The 15,719-nt window shown below is 44.2% G+C and overlaps 2 protein-coding genes across 9 annotated transcripts in view; one reads left to right on the top strand and one right to left on the bottom strand.

Moving 5' to 3' along the window:
• SLC26A8 (solute carrier family 26 member 8) overlaps nucleotides 1–14,508 on the bottom strand; it is an 84,484-nt gene extending 69,976 nt beyond the window's left edge. For 2 of the 3 annotated variants that reach the window (XM_053905089.1, XM_019456901.2), the window contains exons 1-2: nucleotides 12,057–12,195; nucleotides 2,143–2,329 (exon numbers count right to left, since the gene is read on the bottom strand). In XM_053905089.1, coding sequence (XP_053761064.1) covers nucleotides 2,143–2,329; nucleotides 12,057–12,180 — 311 coding nt within the window. In that variant the 5' untranslated portion in view covers nucleotides 12,181–12,195. Of the gene's footprint in view, nucleotides 1–2,142; nucleotides 2,330–12,056; nucleotides 12,196–14,158 lie in introns of those variants that run through there. The other variant, XM_019456902.2, reaches the window with a different exon arrangement.
• Nucleotides 14,509–14,590: 82 nt separating this feature from the next.
• Nucleotides 14,591–15,719, top strand: part of MAPK14 (mitogen-activated protein kinase 14) — a 74,328-nt gene continuing 73,199 nt past the window's right edge. For 2 of the 6 annotated variants that reach the window (XR_002081992.2, XM_019456907.2), the window contains exon 1: nucleotides 14,600–15,059. Coding sequence is in view for 5 of the 6 variants with exons in the window: in XM_019456907.2 (XP_019312452.1) it covers nucleotides 14,944–15,059 (116 nt within the window). In the remaining variant the exon portion in view is untranslated. Of the gene's footprint in view, nucleotides 15,060–15,719 lie in introns of all 6 variants that reach the window. The other 4 variants (XM_019456906.2, XM_019456908.2, XM_019456905.2 and 1 more) reach the window with 4 other exon arrangements.

The following is a 15,719-nucleotide window of genomic DNA, read 5'->3' as shown; positions in this document are numbered from 1 at the left end:
CAGCTCAGAGCCTGGAGCTTGCTTCAGATTCTGTGTCTCTCCATCTCTTGGCCCCTCCCCTGCTCATGTTCTGTGTCTCTCTGTCTCTCAATAATGAATAAACGTTAAAAAAAAAATTCTGGCCAAGATCATTCAGTGGGGGAAAGAACTGTCGTCTCTTCAACAAAGGTGTTGGGAAAACAGAATATCCACATGGAAAGAATGAAGTCGGGCCCTTACTTTATACCATATACAAAATTAACTCAAAATGGAAAACAATCTAAATTTAAGAGCTAAAACTATAAAACTCTTAGAAGAAAAGATAGAGGAAGATCTTCATAATCTTGGATTTCACAATAGTTTCTTAACTATGACACAAAAATCACAGGCAACAAAACCAAAAAAATAGATAAATCAGATTTCATTAAAATTAAAAACTGTTGTGCATTAAAAACTGTGACACTATCAATCCACAGAAAGACAATCCACAAAATGGGAGAAAACATTTGCAAAATATATATCTGATAAGGGTTTAATATCCAAGATATATAGAGAACTACTACAACTCAACAACAAAAAGGCAATCTAATTTTAAAAGGAGCAAAAGAAATAAATAGACATTTCCTCAAAGAAGATATACAAATGACCAATAAGCACATGAAGAGATGCTCAACACATTTAGTTATCAGGAAAATTCAAAAAACAAAACAAAACCCCACAATGAGATACCGCTTCATGTCTAGTAGGATGACTTTATTTTTAAAAAATGGAAAATAACACAAGTTGAAGAGGACACAGAGCGATTGGAACACTTGTACATTGCCAGTGTGAATGTACAATGGTGTACTACTGTGAAAAAGTTTGGTAGTTTCTCAAAAAATTAAACATAGAGTCACCATATGATCCAACAATTCTACTCTCAGGTATACACCTTAAAGAATTGGCAACAAGTTCTCAAACAGATACTCCTATGCCAATATTCACAGCAGCATTATTCACAATAGCCCCAAAGTGGAAACAACCCAAGTGTCCATCAACAGATGAAGAGATAAACAAAACGTGATATATACACACAATGGGATATCATCAGCCATAAAATGAAATGAAGTACTGATCAGGTTACAGCATAGATAAACTTTGAAAACATTATGCTAAGTGAAACAAACCAGACATGAAAGACAAAAATTGTGTGATTACACTTAAATGAAATATCAAGGGGGCCTGTGTGGCTCCGTCTGTTAAGCATCTGACTCTTGATTTCAGCTCAGGTCATGATCTCACAGTTTGTGAGTTCGAGCCCGCGTCGGGCTCTGCGCTGACAGTGCAGAGCCTGCTTGGGAGTCTCTCTCTCTCTTTCCCTCTCTCTGCCCCTCCCCTGATGGTGTTCTCTCTCTCGCTGTCCCAAAATAAACTTAAATAAGAAAAGGAAATATCTAGAAGAGGCACAGCGATGGAACATAGAGGAGAGGTTACCAAGGGGTAGGGTGAGGGGGAAATGGGGAATTATTGCTTAATGGGTACAAAGTTTCTGTTTGGGATGATGAAAAAGTTTTGAAAACAGTGGTGATGGTTGCACAACATCATGATTTGTACATTTCAAATGGGTTAAAACGGCCAATTTTACGTGATACGTGTTTTACCACAGTTTTTAAAAGTAAAAAAAAAATATTCTGAAAAGATGTTCATAAGCTTTACTAGATTGCTAAAAGACTCGCAGCACAAAAACAGGTTAAGAGCCCCTCAACTTCGGACTTACACAATCACACTGGGTATCAGGGGGGTAAGTCCTATGTTGTACGACTACAAGGACTTGGTGGGCACCACTGGCTATGAGGTTAGAAGGATCCCATTCTGCTACCATTAATTAGTCCATCCCAGTTGCTTCTTGTTAGGAAACTGGTAATAGTGGTTAACCGAACAATGTATTTATTAAATATCATCCCTAGATGCTGTGGGGGGCATCCAAGGTCTTTATGCCCAAGAAATTTATAATCAAGAGGGTGCTACAAGACAAACCACAAACAAGTGACTGAAGAAAAATTGCACAGTAAACTAAGGGTCCTGATGACAGGAGTTCAGAGGAAGAAGACAGAAGTCATCACCAGAGGAATAGAGTTTTGGTGCTGACAGCTTGGAGGCAGTTGAATGACCCCACACACCCACCGGCACTGGATGTGGTGTCTGAAGGTAGTGATGTCAATATCCAAGTTCCCAGAGGAAATGCTCTTCCTTCTGTGGTCTTGTTGAAAGGTCTCCTCATTGTACACATCTCGCTGGACGTCATAGGCAAAAGAATTTTGCTTACGTTTAAAGCCAAAACCCTGGAAGTCTTTCTCTGGTTGCATCATTTCTGGTTGAGTGGAAAGAGATAAAAAAAAATTTTTTTTTAATCTAGATTCTCAGTACACTTTTATGGAAATAGAATTTCCATATAATGATATTTTACATTTGCATAACAATGCTGTTTTGCAAAACTTTCTCTTGTACAATTTTATACTCAAAACCACCCTATAAAAAAAATTCAAGGCATATATTAATCTCATTTTCCAAATGGAGAAACACAGAAGGTTAAACAGCCTTGGTTGTCTAATAATTAGAATTGGGGCTAAAGCCCAAGTGTCTTGCTGGGAAGCCTAGTTTTCTTTACATTCAATTATGTTGCTATGTTGTGGGGAAGTGATTAAGAGGTAAAAGTCAGTATCACCTCCAATTTTCACCAAAAATACTAAAGATTAACTGGTCAATACAACATCTTCCCTTTATCCTTTCCTTTTCTTCATAGCACTTGTCAGGACCTGATTCAATGTTTGTCCATTCATCTAAACCCAAGAGGCAGGACTTTTTTCATGGTTGTGTCCACAGGTGCCAGAATAGTGCCTGATACTTAAGATTGCTATTTCTTAAATGACTGTCAAGTACCCAGTTAGTGGCACCACAGTGTAGCAGAAAAAACACTGCACAGGGTATCAGGAGACTGGGGTTCCAGCCTTGGCTGTTTTTCTAACTAATGGTATTATTGGGCTTAAGTTTCTCAGAAACTGAGTTTCAGTTTCCTTCAGTTTCATGCATAAAATAACATGGTTGGAACACACAGTCTCAAAGGGTCACAGTAAACTTTAAAAATCTATATCATCCTGGGGCACCTGGGTGGCTCAGTGGGTTAAGTATGTGCCTTTGGCTCTTGGGACATGATCTTACAATTCATGATTTTGAGCCTGGCATTGGGCTCTCTGCTGTCTGTGCAGAGCCAACTTCAGATCCTCTGTCCCCCTCTCTCTCTGCCCCTCCCCCACCCCTTTCTCTCAAAAATAAATAATAAAAACTTAAAAACCAAATCTATATCATCCTGCTTTTTTTTCATCCTGCTCTTTTAAGAAAATGAGGAGGGACCCCTGATTGGCTCAGTCAGTTAAGTGTCTGACTCTTGATTTTTGGCTCAGACTATGATCTCATGGTTCATGAGTTCAAGCCCCGTGTCCATCTCTGTGCTGACAGTCTGGAACCTGCTTGGGGTTCTCTATCTCCCTCTCTCTCTGCCCCTCCTGTGCTTGCACTCTCTCCCTCTCTCTCCCTCTCCTTCCCTCTCTCTCCTTCCGTCTCTCTCTTTCAAAAACAAATATTAAAAAAAAAAAAAAAGAAAATGAGAAGGAGGAGTTACTGAGGATAGCTATAGATTCATTTGTGGAAGAAAGTACAGTCTTGTTTAAGTTTTTATTTATTTATTTTGAGAGAGAGAGACAAATCGAGAGAAGAGAGAGAGAGAGAGAGAGAGAGGGAGAATTCCAAGCAGGCTCCCCACTGTCAGTGCAAAACTTGACATGGGGCTTGAACCCATGATCCATGAGATCATGACCTGAGCTGAAATCAACAGTCAGATGCTCAACTGACTGAGTCACACAGGTGCCCCAGTCATTCTTGATCATCTATGTTTTTGAATAATAAAAAAAGCATAAACTCTAAATTGCTTCCCACATAAATATGGAAAAGTGTGTACACACACACACACACACACACACACACACACACATATCACATAGCTATAAGATACTCCAAATATGTAGATTACCCAAGTAGTTCTTTTATAGGTGAAGCTGAAAACAAGTTTAATGTGTCGGCAATGTTGTTTTCCTTCAGAATGCTCATTTATTATCATCATCATCATCACCAATATTTATAGAGCACTTACTATATACCAAGCATTGCACTCAATTTTTTTCACGAGTTATTTCATGTAATTTCCACAACAATCCTAATATTGCTGTTATCCCCATTTTATAGGTGATAAAACCGAGATTTTTGAAAAGTGAACTGATTGGGCCATAGTCCAATATTGTATTTTTACTTTCAAAGCACTGGGTAGCAGTTGTGTGTTGTATAGCCAGTCCTGTGAATTAAAGATCACAATTCAATAAAGTGAGAATGTGGTTGGGGAATATAAAAGAGGATGGAAGAGGTATTTTACAATGTATCACTTAAGAGAATTAGTAATTTGTAGGAATGCAAGCTGGTGTAGCCACTCTGGAAAACAGTATGGAGGTTCCTCAAAAAACTAAAAATAGAACTACCCTACGACCCGGCAATTGCACTCCTAGGCATTTATCCACGGGATACAGGTGTGCTGTTTCGAAGGGACACATGCACCCTTATGTTTATAGCAGCACTATCAGCAATAGCCCAAGCATGGAAAGAGCCCAAATGTCCATCAATGGATGAATGGATAAAGAAAATGTGGTATATATATACAATGGAGTATTACTTGGCAATCAAAAAGAATGAAATCTTTCCATTTGCAACTACGTGGATGGAACTGGAGGGTATTATGCTAAGTGAAATTAGTCAGAGAAAGACACAAACCATATTAATTCACTCATATGAAGACTTTAAGAGACAAAACAGATAACATAGGGGAAGGGAAACAAAAATAATATAAAAACAGGGAGGGGGACAAAACAGATTCTTAAATATGGAGAACAAACAGAGGGTTACTGGAGGGGTTGTGGGAGGGGGGATGGGCTAAATGGGTAAGGGGCACTAAGGAATCTACTCCTGAAATCATTGTTGCGCTAGATGCTAACTAGTTTGGATGTAAATTTTAAAAAAATTAAAAATTAAAAAACAAGAGAGAATTAGTAATTTGTGTCTTTTACAGAAAGAAACAGAACTGTACGTTAAAATAAGCAATATTTTTCCCTTTCTTTCCCCCACCTGTAGGAATATTCATCCAGTCTTCCTTACTTTTCCCATGTAATATTTTTTTTAATGTTTAGTTTTGAGAAAGAGAAAAAAAAAAGTGTGAATGGGGGAGGGGACGAAGGGTGGGGACAGAGGATCTGAAGCAGGCTCTTTGCTGACAGTAGAGAGACCAGTGCAGGGCTCGAAGCTACAAACTGTGAGGTCATGACCTGAGATGAAGTCAGACACTTAACCAGCTGAGCCACCCAGGCGCCCCTTCCTATGTAATCTTACAACAAGCTTCCTTTACTGGAATGTATCTGTTCCTGGCAACTGAGAGAGCCCAGTAACCTGCTGAGTATAATGAGATGATGAAAACTGCCATCCTGGGTTGGGTCCAGGGTCTTGAATCCAGCATTTTGTTCCTGAAAATGGCACTAAGGTGGGGTTGGCATGAAGCAGGCAATATATGCCCATCGAGGTACTGGGTGGGGGGTGGGGTGGAGGGACACTGGAGCTGACAGAGGCACCAAAGGCTACTCATTTCCAGCTGGCATGGGTCACGTGGGGCCCAGCATGACCAGATCAGATCTTTTTCTTCCTTTCTTTATTTAAAAAAAAATTTTTTTTTAATTTTTTTTAACGTTTATTTATTTTTGAGACAGAGAGAGACAGAGCATGAATGGGGGAGGGTCAGAGAGAGGGAGACACAGAATCTGAAACAGGCTCCAGGCTCTGAGCTGTCAGCACAGAGCCCGACGCGGGGCTCGAACTCACGAACCGTGAGATCATGACCTGAGCCAAAGTCGGCTGCGTAACCGACTGAGCCACCCAGGCGCCCCTAAAAAAACTTTTTTATGTTTATTTATTTTTGAAGGAGAGAGAGACTGAGCAGAGGGAGGGGCAGAGAGAGGGAGACACCGAATCTGAAGCAGGCTCCAGGCTGTCAGCACAGAGCCCAACTCAGGGCTGGAACTCAGGAACTGTGAGGTCATGACCTGAACCGAAGTCAGAAGCTTAACCGACTGAGTCATCCAGGTACCCACAGATTGGATCTTTTTCAAGAGAAGCCATAATTTTTTATCTCAGATTTTTATCTGACTTGGAAGTGTTGTCCATCACTTTACATATCCCATTGAACAAAACACCTCTGCAGGCCAGAAATCAGCCAATGGACCATCAGGGTGTGGCCTTTGCACCAAGAGCTTTTTCCCCCAAGAATTTCTCTCTCTTTCCACGCTAAAGTGTATACGTTTTCTGTTGTCACACCCTTTGGAGGTATTGTATCCCACTAGTTCACTTACAGAAAGTAAGATTTCATTTTATTGTCTTCAATCTACATCACTGATATTTTGAGAGGTAGCCCCCATCTACCAGACTAAGTTTGGATAGGTCTGTCTGCTTTTATTTTCACAATTTTATAAATTTCTACCATATGTACTCTTGGCCTTCCTTTATTTAAAACATTTTTTTAATGTTCATTTATTTTTGAGGGAGAGAGAGAGAGAGAGAGAGAACAAGCAGGGGAGGGGCAGAGAGTGAGAGGGAGACACAGAATCTGAAGCAGGCTCTAGGCTGTCAGCATGGAGCCTGATGCAGGGCTTGAACTCACGAACCATGAGATCATGACCTGAGCTGAAGTCGTACACTTAACCGACTGAGCCACCCAGGTGTCTCTCTTGGCCTTCATTTGTGACTTAAGAATTCACCTACTATTTCATCTGTGGTCAATTAATTTAGTATCCCACAAACATTTGCTGAATGCTAGGTGCTCTGGGGATACAAAAGAACAAAGACTCTGTAGTTTAGTAGAATAAAAATCCCAAAATATAGTGCTGTAAGAGTTTAGAAGTGGGAAAGACAGGTATTAACATTTATTGCTGCCCTGCTATTTGGCAGGTTCTTCACACACATCCTCTCAAGAGAGGTAGTATTTTCCTGATACTGATTGTACCCATTTTACTGATGAGTTTAGTTTGAGTTTCTCAGAGTCAAATAGCAGAGCCAGAACCTGAACTCCATCTTTCTGGCTCCAAAAAATGCTACATCCAAATACCATGTGACCTACAGAGTCGGGTTAATAATTCCAACCTAGGGGGATGAGAAAGGCCTCCTGGGGGAGGGGGGATATGATTTGAGCTCTGCACTGTCTAAACTGGGGGCAGGGAGAAGAATCAGGTATTTCAGGAAGAAAATAAGATAAAATTACAGAGATAATATAAAGCAAGTAATTTAGTAGATGGAGTAAAGTCAGTGTCAAGCCCAAAAAGGTAGGTTGAGGCCTATTCCTGGAGGGCCTAAAATGCTGGGTTGAACCTGGATTTTTTAGCTACTTAGTATTTGAAACAGCATTTTTCCCAGAATTAGAACAATCTTAATATTTGTATGGAACCACAAAAGACACCAAATAGACAAAGCAATCTTGAATAAGAAAAACAAAACCAGAGGTATAACAATTCCAGGCTTCAAGTTATATTACAAAGTGATAGTAATTAAAACTGTATGGTACCGGCACAAAAACAGACACAAAGGTCAATACACTAGAATAGAAAACCCAGAAATAAACCCCCAATTATATGGTCAATTAATCTTTGACAAAGGAGGAATAAATACACAGTGAGAAAAAGTCTTTTCCACAAATGGTGTCAGGAAAACTGGACAGCAACATGCAAAAGAATGAAACTGGACACTTTCTTACACCATACACAAAAATAAACTCAAGGGGTGCCTGGGTGGCTCTCGGTTAAGCATCTGACTCTTGATTTCAATTCAGGTCATGATCTCACAGTTCGTGTGATGGAGCCCCACATAGGGCTCTGTGCTGACAGCGCAGAGGCTGCTTGGGATTGTCTCTCTCTTTCTCTCTCTGCCCCTCCCCACTCACACACATGCTCTCTCACTCTCTCTTTCCCTCAAAATAAATAAATAAACATTTTTTTTTAAAAACCCTCAAAATGAATTAAAGACCTAAATGCAAGACTTGAAGCTATAACAATCCTTGAAGAGAACACAGGCAGTAATTTCTCTGACATTGACTGTAGCAACATTTTTCTAGCTATGCCTCCTGAGGCAAAGGAAATAAAAGCAAAAACAATTATTGGGACTACATCAAAATAAAGTTTCTGGACAGTGAAGGAAACAATCAACAAAACTAAAAGGCAACCTACGGAATGGGAGAAGATAGTTGCAAATCACATATCTGAAAAAAGATTAGTATCTGAAATATATAAAGAAGGGATACAACTCAATACCCCAAAGATAAGTAATACAATTAAAAATGGTCAGAAAACATGAACAGACATTTCTCCAAAGAAAATATCCAAATGACCAACAGACACATGAAAAGATCTTTGTCATCACTTAATATCAGGGAAATGCAAATCAAAACACAATGAAATATCACTCATACCTGTCAGAATGGCCAAAATCAAAAACATAAGAAATAGCAAATGCTGGCAAGGATGTGGAGAAAAAGGGATGTTGGTGGGAATGCAAACTGGTGCAGCCACTATGGAAACAGTATGGAGGTTCCTTAAAACATTAAAAATAGAACCACTATTGCATTACTGGGCATTTCCCCGAAATACAAAAACACTAATTCAAAGGGATATATGCACCCCTCTGTTTATTGCAGCATTATTTGCAATAGTCAAACTACTGAAGCAGCCCAAGTATCCATCAATAGGTGAATGAATGAATGAAGATGTGGTGTGTGTGTGTGTGTGTGTGTGTGTGTGTGTGTGTGTGTATGCAGCCATGAAATATATATGTGGTGTGTATATATATATATATATATATATATATATATATATATATATTCAGCCATGAAAAATAATTAAATCTTGCTATTTGCAACAACATGGATGGAGCTAGAGAGTATAATGCTAAGCCAAATAAGTCAGTCAGAGAAAGACATATGATCTCACTCATATGTGGAAGTTAGGAAACAAATGAGCAAAGGAAAAAGAGAGAGAGAGAGAGAAACCAAGAAACAGATTTTTAACTGTAGAGAAAAAACTGATGGTTACTAGAGGGGAGGGGGTCGTGGGGATGTGTGAAACTGGTGATAGGGATCAAAGAGTACACTTATCATGACAAAAAAGAAAGTGTTTGAGCAGGACTAGTAATATGCACAGAGAAGTGCTTTTTGGCAAGACAAAGTGTCAGTGGTATGGTCTAGAGCTATACTATCCAGCATGGTAGCCACTGGCTACCTGTGGCTATTTAAATTTAACTTAATTAAAATAAAATGAAATGAAAGCTTCAGTTTTTCAGTTGCACTAGCTACAGTTCAAGTGCTCAGCAGCCCCATGGGGCAGAGGCTACCATACTGAATATGAATAGTGCGGGTATAAAACATTTCCATCACCACAGAAAGTTCTATTGGACAGTGCTGGAAATGAAAGAGACTGAGGCAGAAAGTCCAGTTGGAGACCATTATTATTACTGTAGCTTAGGGGGAAAGTAATAAAGTCATCACTCATGGGAGGGACCACAGCGAGGCTGGTTAGGAGGGACAGGAGGAAAGCTGTCTTTAAAGAACTCATCACATGATAAAGATAAAACACATGATTCCTTATTGGTTTTTTTTTTTTTCAGTCATCTCTAGACTTTGTGCAGCTCCATTATGTCTTTCTTGATTTCATAGGAACCCTATTGGTTGATTTTCATGCATTAGCAGGACACTTCTGATGATAAGAAGCTCCTATTTACAAGTGGCAGATGCAGTTTGGTGTGGAGAAGGTGGTACATTTCAGAAAAAAGTTATCAAAATACACTGATGGGAATGACCTTTCAGCTGAGACACAACACAAGAGGGGGTCTCTGTTGCTGACTCCTGAGGGCATCAATGTGATGGGTCTTTGCACATGGTGTGATCAATAACATGCTAAGTTCCACCCATAATCTTGAAGCTAAGTGTCTGCTTAGAAAACAATTCCCTGATGCTTCTTGACATCAGACAAAATATTTAGGTGGGTGGACTATGGGTCTGAAGTTCCTAGGGTTTCATTTTCTTTTTCTACAAACGTGATTCTGGGCATCTGGCTTCACTACCAACAAATTATTTTCATCTGTGTAGCCCACACTTGGTGCCCACACAAATAGCATCAGCATAATCTGGGAACATGTTAGAAATACAAATTCTCAGGTCCCACCTAGCAAGACCTAATTAATCAGAAACTCTGCGGATGGGCCAGCAGTTGGTTTAAGAAACCTCCAGGTGATTCTGCTACACAATAAAGTGTGAGGACTGCTGTAAGTATAGCCAATTATTTATTTATCATTTATTTGGTTAGTCTTCCCATGCTCAATTTGGGGGCATTGTTAAAAACAGGCACTTTTACTGTCTCTCTCTCCTTCAAAAATAAATAAGCAAAAAAAAAAAAAAAATGTTAAAAAGGGGGCATCTGGGTGGCTCAGTCGATCAAGCGTCCCACTTTGGCTCAGGTCATGATTTCACAGTTCATGAATTCAAGCCCCACATCGGGCTCTGGGCTGACCGCTCAGAGCCTGGAGCCTGCTTCAAGTTCTGTGTCTCCCTCTCTCACTGCCCCTCCCCCGCTCATGCTGTCTCTGTCTCTGTCTCTCTCTCTCCCCCCCCTTCAAAAACAAATAAACATTTTTAAAAATGTTTTTTTAAAAACAGGCACTCTTGGGATACCTGAGTGGTTCAGTCGGTTGAATGTCCGACTTTCGCTCAGGTTATGATCTCACGGTTCACAAGTTTGGGTCCCACATGGGGCTAGCTGCTGTCAGTACAGAGTCTGCTTTGGATGCTCTGCCCCTCTCTCTGCTCCTGCCCGCTTGCACTCTCTCTGTGTCTCAAAAAATAAATAAACATTAAAAAATAAAAAAGGCACATTTGACCTAGCCCCTGCATTCCCCAAACTACCCCTGTCTATCAACCATCTGTTGATTTATTTACATAATATGTTGAAAGTATTTTAAAGGCCAATAATAAAAAACTTAAATGCAACCCAAATTTCTGACTATTAACCTGATTGATAGATGTGAAATCCTGAACCTTAGTTTAGTTGCAAGAATATCTTTTGCCTCGTACTGTCATCTTTCCTATATTCTCTATAATCATGGTAAGGTAATATCCACTTCCAAAATTTCAAATAAGCATTTGTAATTTCATCAGAAACAACAGCCCTTTGCCCGTTACTACCTCCATTTTTATAGGGAATGTATTTGGGATATAGCAAAGGCACAAGCGGGGTGCACTGCTTTTAGTATCCTTCAGTTATGCTGTCTGGTGGCTGCGGATGAAGAGCCTTGAGGACTGGGTCGACAGCCATCAAAAGCATACACAACTACCTTCGATGCGTCCAGTGGGGTGTGTTGGAGAGAAACTCATTGTCAGGGTGAGGATGTTGGAGAAGGCTTCACAGGGGGGCACTGATACATCAATAGGAGTTGAAAGAAAGAGAAGGGAGCCATGGCAGGTGGGAGTGGGGGCGCAGTCCGAAAGAATAAAATGAACAGGGCGGTGAGGTCTGAAAGAAGAAGGCGCGCCTGGGCAGTGGGGCCGCAGGAGGAGACAGACGGTGGTAGCGAGAGGATCAGGCTGCAGCTCAGCTCTGGGGCTTCTGGCAACTCGGACCAAAGAGTTTGAAAGGCTCCGATTGCGAATCGCATGCATCGCCCCCTGTCCTTGCGGTTCGGCGGCCTTTCATCAAGCAGAGAAGATACCTCTGAGAGATAAGCTCTCAGGGATACCGTCATTCATTCATGCCACAAACACTGAGCGCCCGCGACGCGCCGGGCCCTGCCGGCCACTGACGCAGCCCCCGCCCCGGGACTTCGGAGGGCAACCGGGGCTGGTGCCCCGCACCCGGACGCCCGCGCCCGCCTCCACCCTGCAGCCCCCGGCCCCGGGCGGCTCTCTGCCACGGCTCCACCTGGGTCTCCCTGCGGGGACGCGGGGGCGGACGCTGAGGTCCCACGCAGCTGCGGCCTGGCTGGCGGCGCTGTAGACGCGGACGCCGGCCGTTCCCGAGCCGTTGCGGCCGAACCCGAGGGCATTCTGGCGGGCGGGGCACCAGAGAGGGGGGCGAGGAAGGAGAGCAAGGGCAGCTACGGTGCGGAGCCCCGAGCGGGGGCTCCTGGGGCCAGGGAAGCCCTTTAATCTGTGCCACCCAGGCCTCCACTTGCTTTGGGGTTTGACTGCTCTTGATTGGGGGCCCTCTTGATGCCAGCCCTCGTGCCCGGCACGCCGCACACAGTAATTCACTTAAATCACGCGACGACCTTGTCAGGTCGGAAGACACACAAGGAAAACTGAGGCTATAAGGTCACCCAGGTCTCCAACCCTAGCTCTCTGCCATCATTAGCCTGGCTCCTCCCACGGAAGGACACTCTCCAGCCCAAGTCTCTTGCTCTGCTCCCTGCCCTTTAACCTTCTGAAGTTTACTCAGTCCCTGTCACTGTCTCTAACTATGCCTTGTATTCCTGCTTGGCCCCTTTGCAGTTTTAGACTTGACTCGATTACTGTGTTAGTGTGTAACGCATCATTCACTGGACCTATTCCTTTTTGTAAACTGTCACCCCCATAAGGGCGGGGAATTTCATCTCGTTCATTAACTGCTGTATTATCCGTGCCTAAACAATGTGGTAGATGCAGTAAGTGCTCAATAAATTTGTGTTGAACGATTGGATGATTGCCCTGCTGTTACTGTAAACTCCATGTAGGCAGCATGTTTGCGGATCCCCATTAATCGGAAGTGCCCCGCACCTAGGAGGCATTCAGTACAGATTTGTTGAAGGAGTGAGTGAATGGATTGCCTCCTGAATCTTTACCCTTTCAGTCACTCTCACCTCACCATCCCCATTTGTTGGATAATTATATGAATTCCGTAGGATTCCATCGTCCATTCATCTCCTTGATTTTCCACTCCCACTTGCCATTTTTTTTTTTTCAGTGACATTTTTGCTCTCATTTCCTCCTTCAGCCTTCATTCTTTCTTGGAAAGCTCCCTAACCTGCAGGTTGTCCTGGGACATTTTCAAGCAGCATGTCCTCCTAGGCAAGAGAATCCAGGCTAAGCCACACAATCCCCCCCAAGAAAGACTTTCCACAAATCATCCACGACTCTGGTTTTTGTTTTTGTTTTCTTTGAGGAGAACTAAGGATCCTGCACCACCTCCTAAGGGAGATCCTGCTCATTATTCATAATTTGTTCAATAAATATTTATGAGGTACCTATTATGTTCTAGGCACTGTGCTAGATGCTGTGACAAGCATAAGCAAAATCTGAGCACTCCAAGGGAAGCATAACACCAAAGAGAATAATCATGGGAAGTGTTGAGAAGTGTCCTGGATTGGATCTAGTTATTTCTAAGAGAGATTGGAACAAACTTTAACAAAGGAATAGGATTGGTAACAGTGGGGGGTAGGTATGGGTTTATAATACCTTGCCCATTTACACTTTATTATCTTGTTCAGCTTTACAAATGACCCTGTTAGGTGGGAATGTAAGGCAGGAATTTTTTTTTTTTGCAGAAACTGGAACTAGGGTCAAGAAAGGTCAATTGACTTGCCTAATGCAACACTTCCATAAAACAGTGTAATCTCTGCCTTGTTACTCCTTAATCTGAGAGGAGTGAATCAAATGCTTAAAATCATCTTCGCTGGAAGCTCTTCAGAGCAGGGCTCGGTTTCAAATCCTCAGAGTAATGATTTCAGAAATCCTTCTCAAAGGGAGATACCGGAGACTTTTCCTGAATCAGAACTGCCTGGGGCATATTGTAAAAATGCGCATTCTTGGCGCCTTCACCGACCCTATACTCTTAGACTCCCTGTGCGTCCTGGGACTCTGCATTTTTAAGCACCCGAAATGATTCTTCTGCACATAAAAGTTTAAGAACCACTAAGAGTGTGGAAAAACCTCAGCCTTCATGCAGGGCTAATATTTGCTTTGGGGACAGTTTTCGTCATAATTCCGAAGAATAAGCCATATGTCCTTGAACGGATGGAATACAACGGCTTTCTGGCCAGAACCTACCTTTTTAAATGTATTTCTTGGAAATTAAGGGTTCCACTGAGCAGATGCTCGGCTGTTGGTGACTACCCGCAGTTCAAAGATCTTTCGGTTCTTTTGCCGACACCCTATTAGTCACTGTCGCTCTCCAGCACCGAACCAGGCATTCGCCCCGGTGACCACGGTGGGGCGCACGCGGCATGTGTTGCCCACTTATCCCTCCTTCCCGGGTCCGCCTTCGCGCCCTTAAGAACAGTCCCTGAGAGTTCCTGCCTCTGGTCGCCAGCTGTTGCTCTTTTCTCGCGAGAAGTACTCCTCCCATCCTCTCCCGTCGTCAACCCCCTCCCGTGGGCGGGTTCCATATTGGGTAAAATCTCGACTCGCTGAGAGTCCCGGGAGCTGTTCTCGCGAGATTACGGCCAGAGGCTCCTGTTCGCTGGCTCTGGAACCGCGACCACTGGAACCTCAGCGGGCGCTGCAGCTGGAGCGGTACTCCCGCGGCGCAGTCTAGAGTCGGCCCGGTGGGGGAGAGGGTGCAGGGGGAGCGTGGTGGTCGCAGCCTCGAACCCCGGAGCGTGCCCTTGCCCTCAGCCGGGCTCGCTCCCCGTCGCTGAGGCGCTTCCAGCAGCTGCGGCTGACAGGGGCCGCGCGGGCGCGGGACTCGGCGGGGTCGCGTCTGCAGCACCTGCGCCGCCTGCCAGCGCCGGGTCCCCCGCCCGGCCAGGCGGGCGACGAGGGCCGGGGAGCCGGTGCGGGCGCAGGCGGGGCCCCTTAGGGCCACCTCCTAGCCCCGCGGCCGCCGCTGGAAGATGTCTCAGGAGAGGCCCACGTTCTACCGGCAGGAGCTGAACAAGACAATCTGGGAGGTGCCGGAGCGTTACCAGAACCTGTCCCCGGTGGGCTCCGGTGCCTATGGCTCCGTGTGGTGAGTGTCACCCGGCCTGGGGCTGCGGTGGGGCTGGGTGGCCCTCAATGCCCCAGAGCCAGGCCTGCCCCCACAGCTCAGCGATGCACCAAGCGGCAGGAATTTTCCTTGGGGGAGGGCATCGCTGCCCTTCGACCCTTGCCCTGCACTCCCTGTACCCCTTGCACCCCTCACTCTGCACTCCAGGTAGGTGGTCAGTTGTGTGCAAGATGCAGGTCTTCGGCGGGCGGTGGTGCCGGAGCTCGGCCCTGGCTCGCACCCTGCGCCTGTCGGCTGGGGGTGGGGGGTGGGGTTCTGTTCCGGGGGCTGGCCTGGAGGCGGGGGTGTCTCATCGGGGGTCTCCCTGCCCGCATGGAGCAGAAAGACCCTCTCCGGAGGTGCTCCCGCTTTGGGCGCCGAGCGTGCCCTCTAAGCAGACGACAAGCCCTGGGAGCTGCGGGGAGAAGCAGAAGGGCAAAGCTCGACCGGGAGAGCGCGGTCGTCTGAACAAAACTGACGACGAAGGGCGTTCTGTCCCGGCTTCTTTTGCAAACCTCTTTCGAAATCTCCTTTTGAGAAGCATTCTTTTTGAATTCGCACTTGAATCAGCAGCGACCCATAGAGCCCGAAATACCGACTTTATCTCGGCGAGCCCAGTGCCAGCTTGAGTGGTGTGTTTCC

Source organism: Panthera pardus, unplaced genomic scaffold (assembly GCF_024362965.1).
Source record: "Panthera pardus isolate Hobbes unplaced genomic scaffold, ASM2436296v1 HiC_scaffold_17, whole genome shotgun sequence".
NCBI lineage: Eukaryota > Metazoa > Chordata > Mammalia > Carnivora > Felidae > Panthera > Panthera pardus.
Note: the sequence above shows the minus strand (reverse complement) of the source record. Positions and strands in the feature narration are given on the sequence as shown.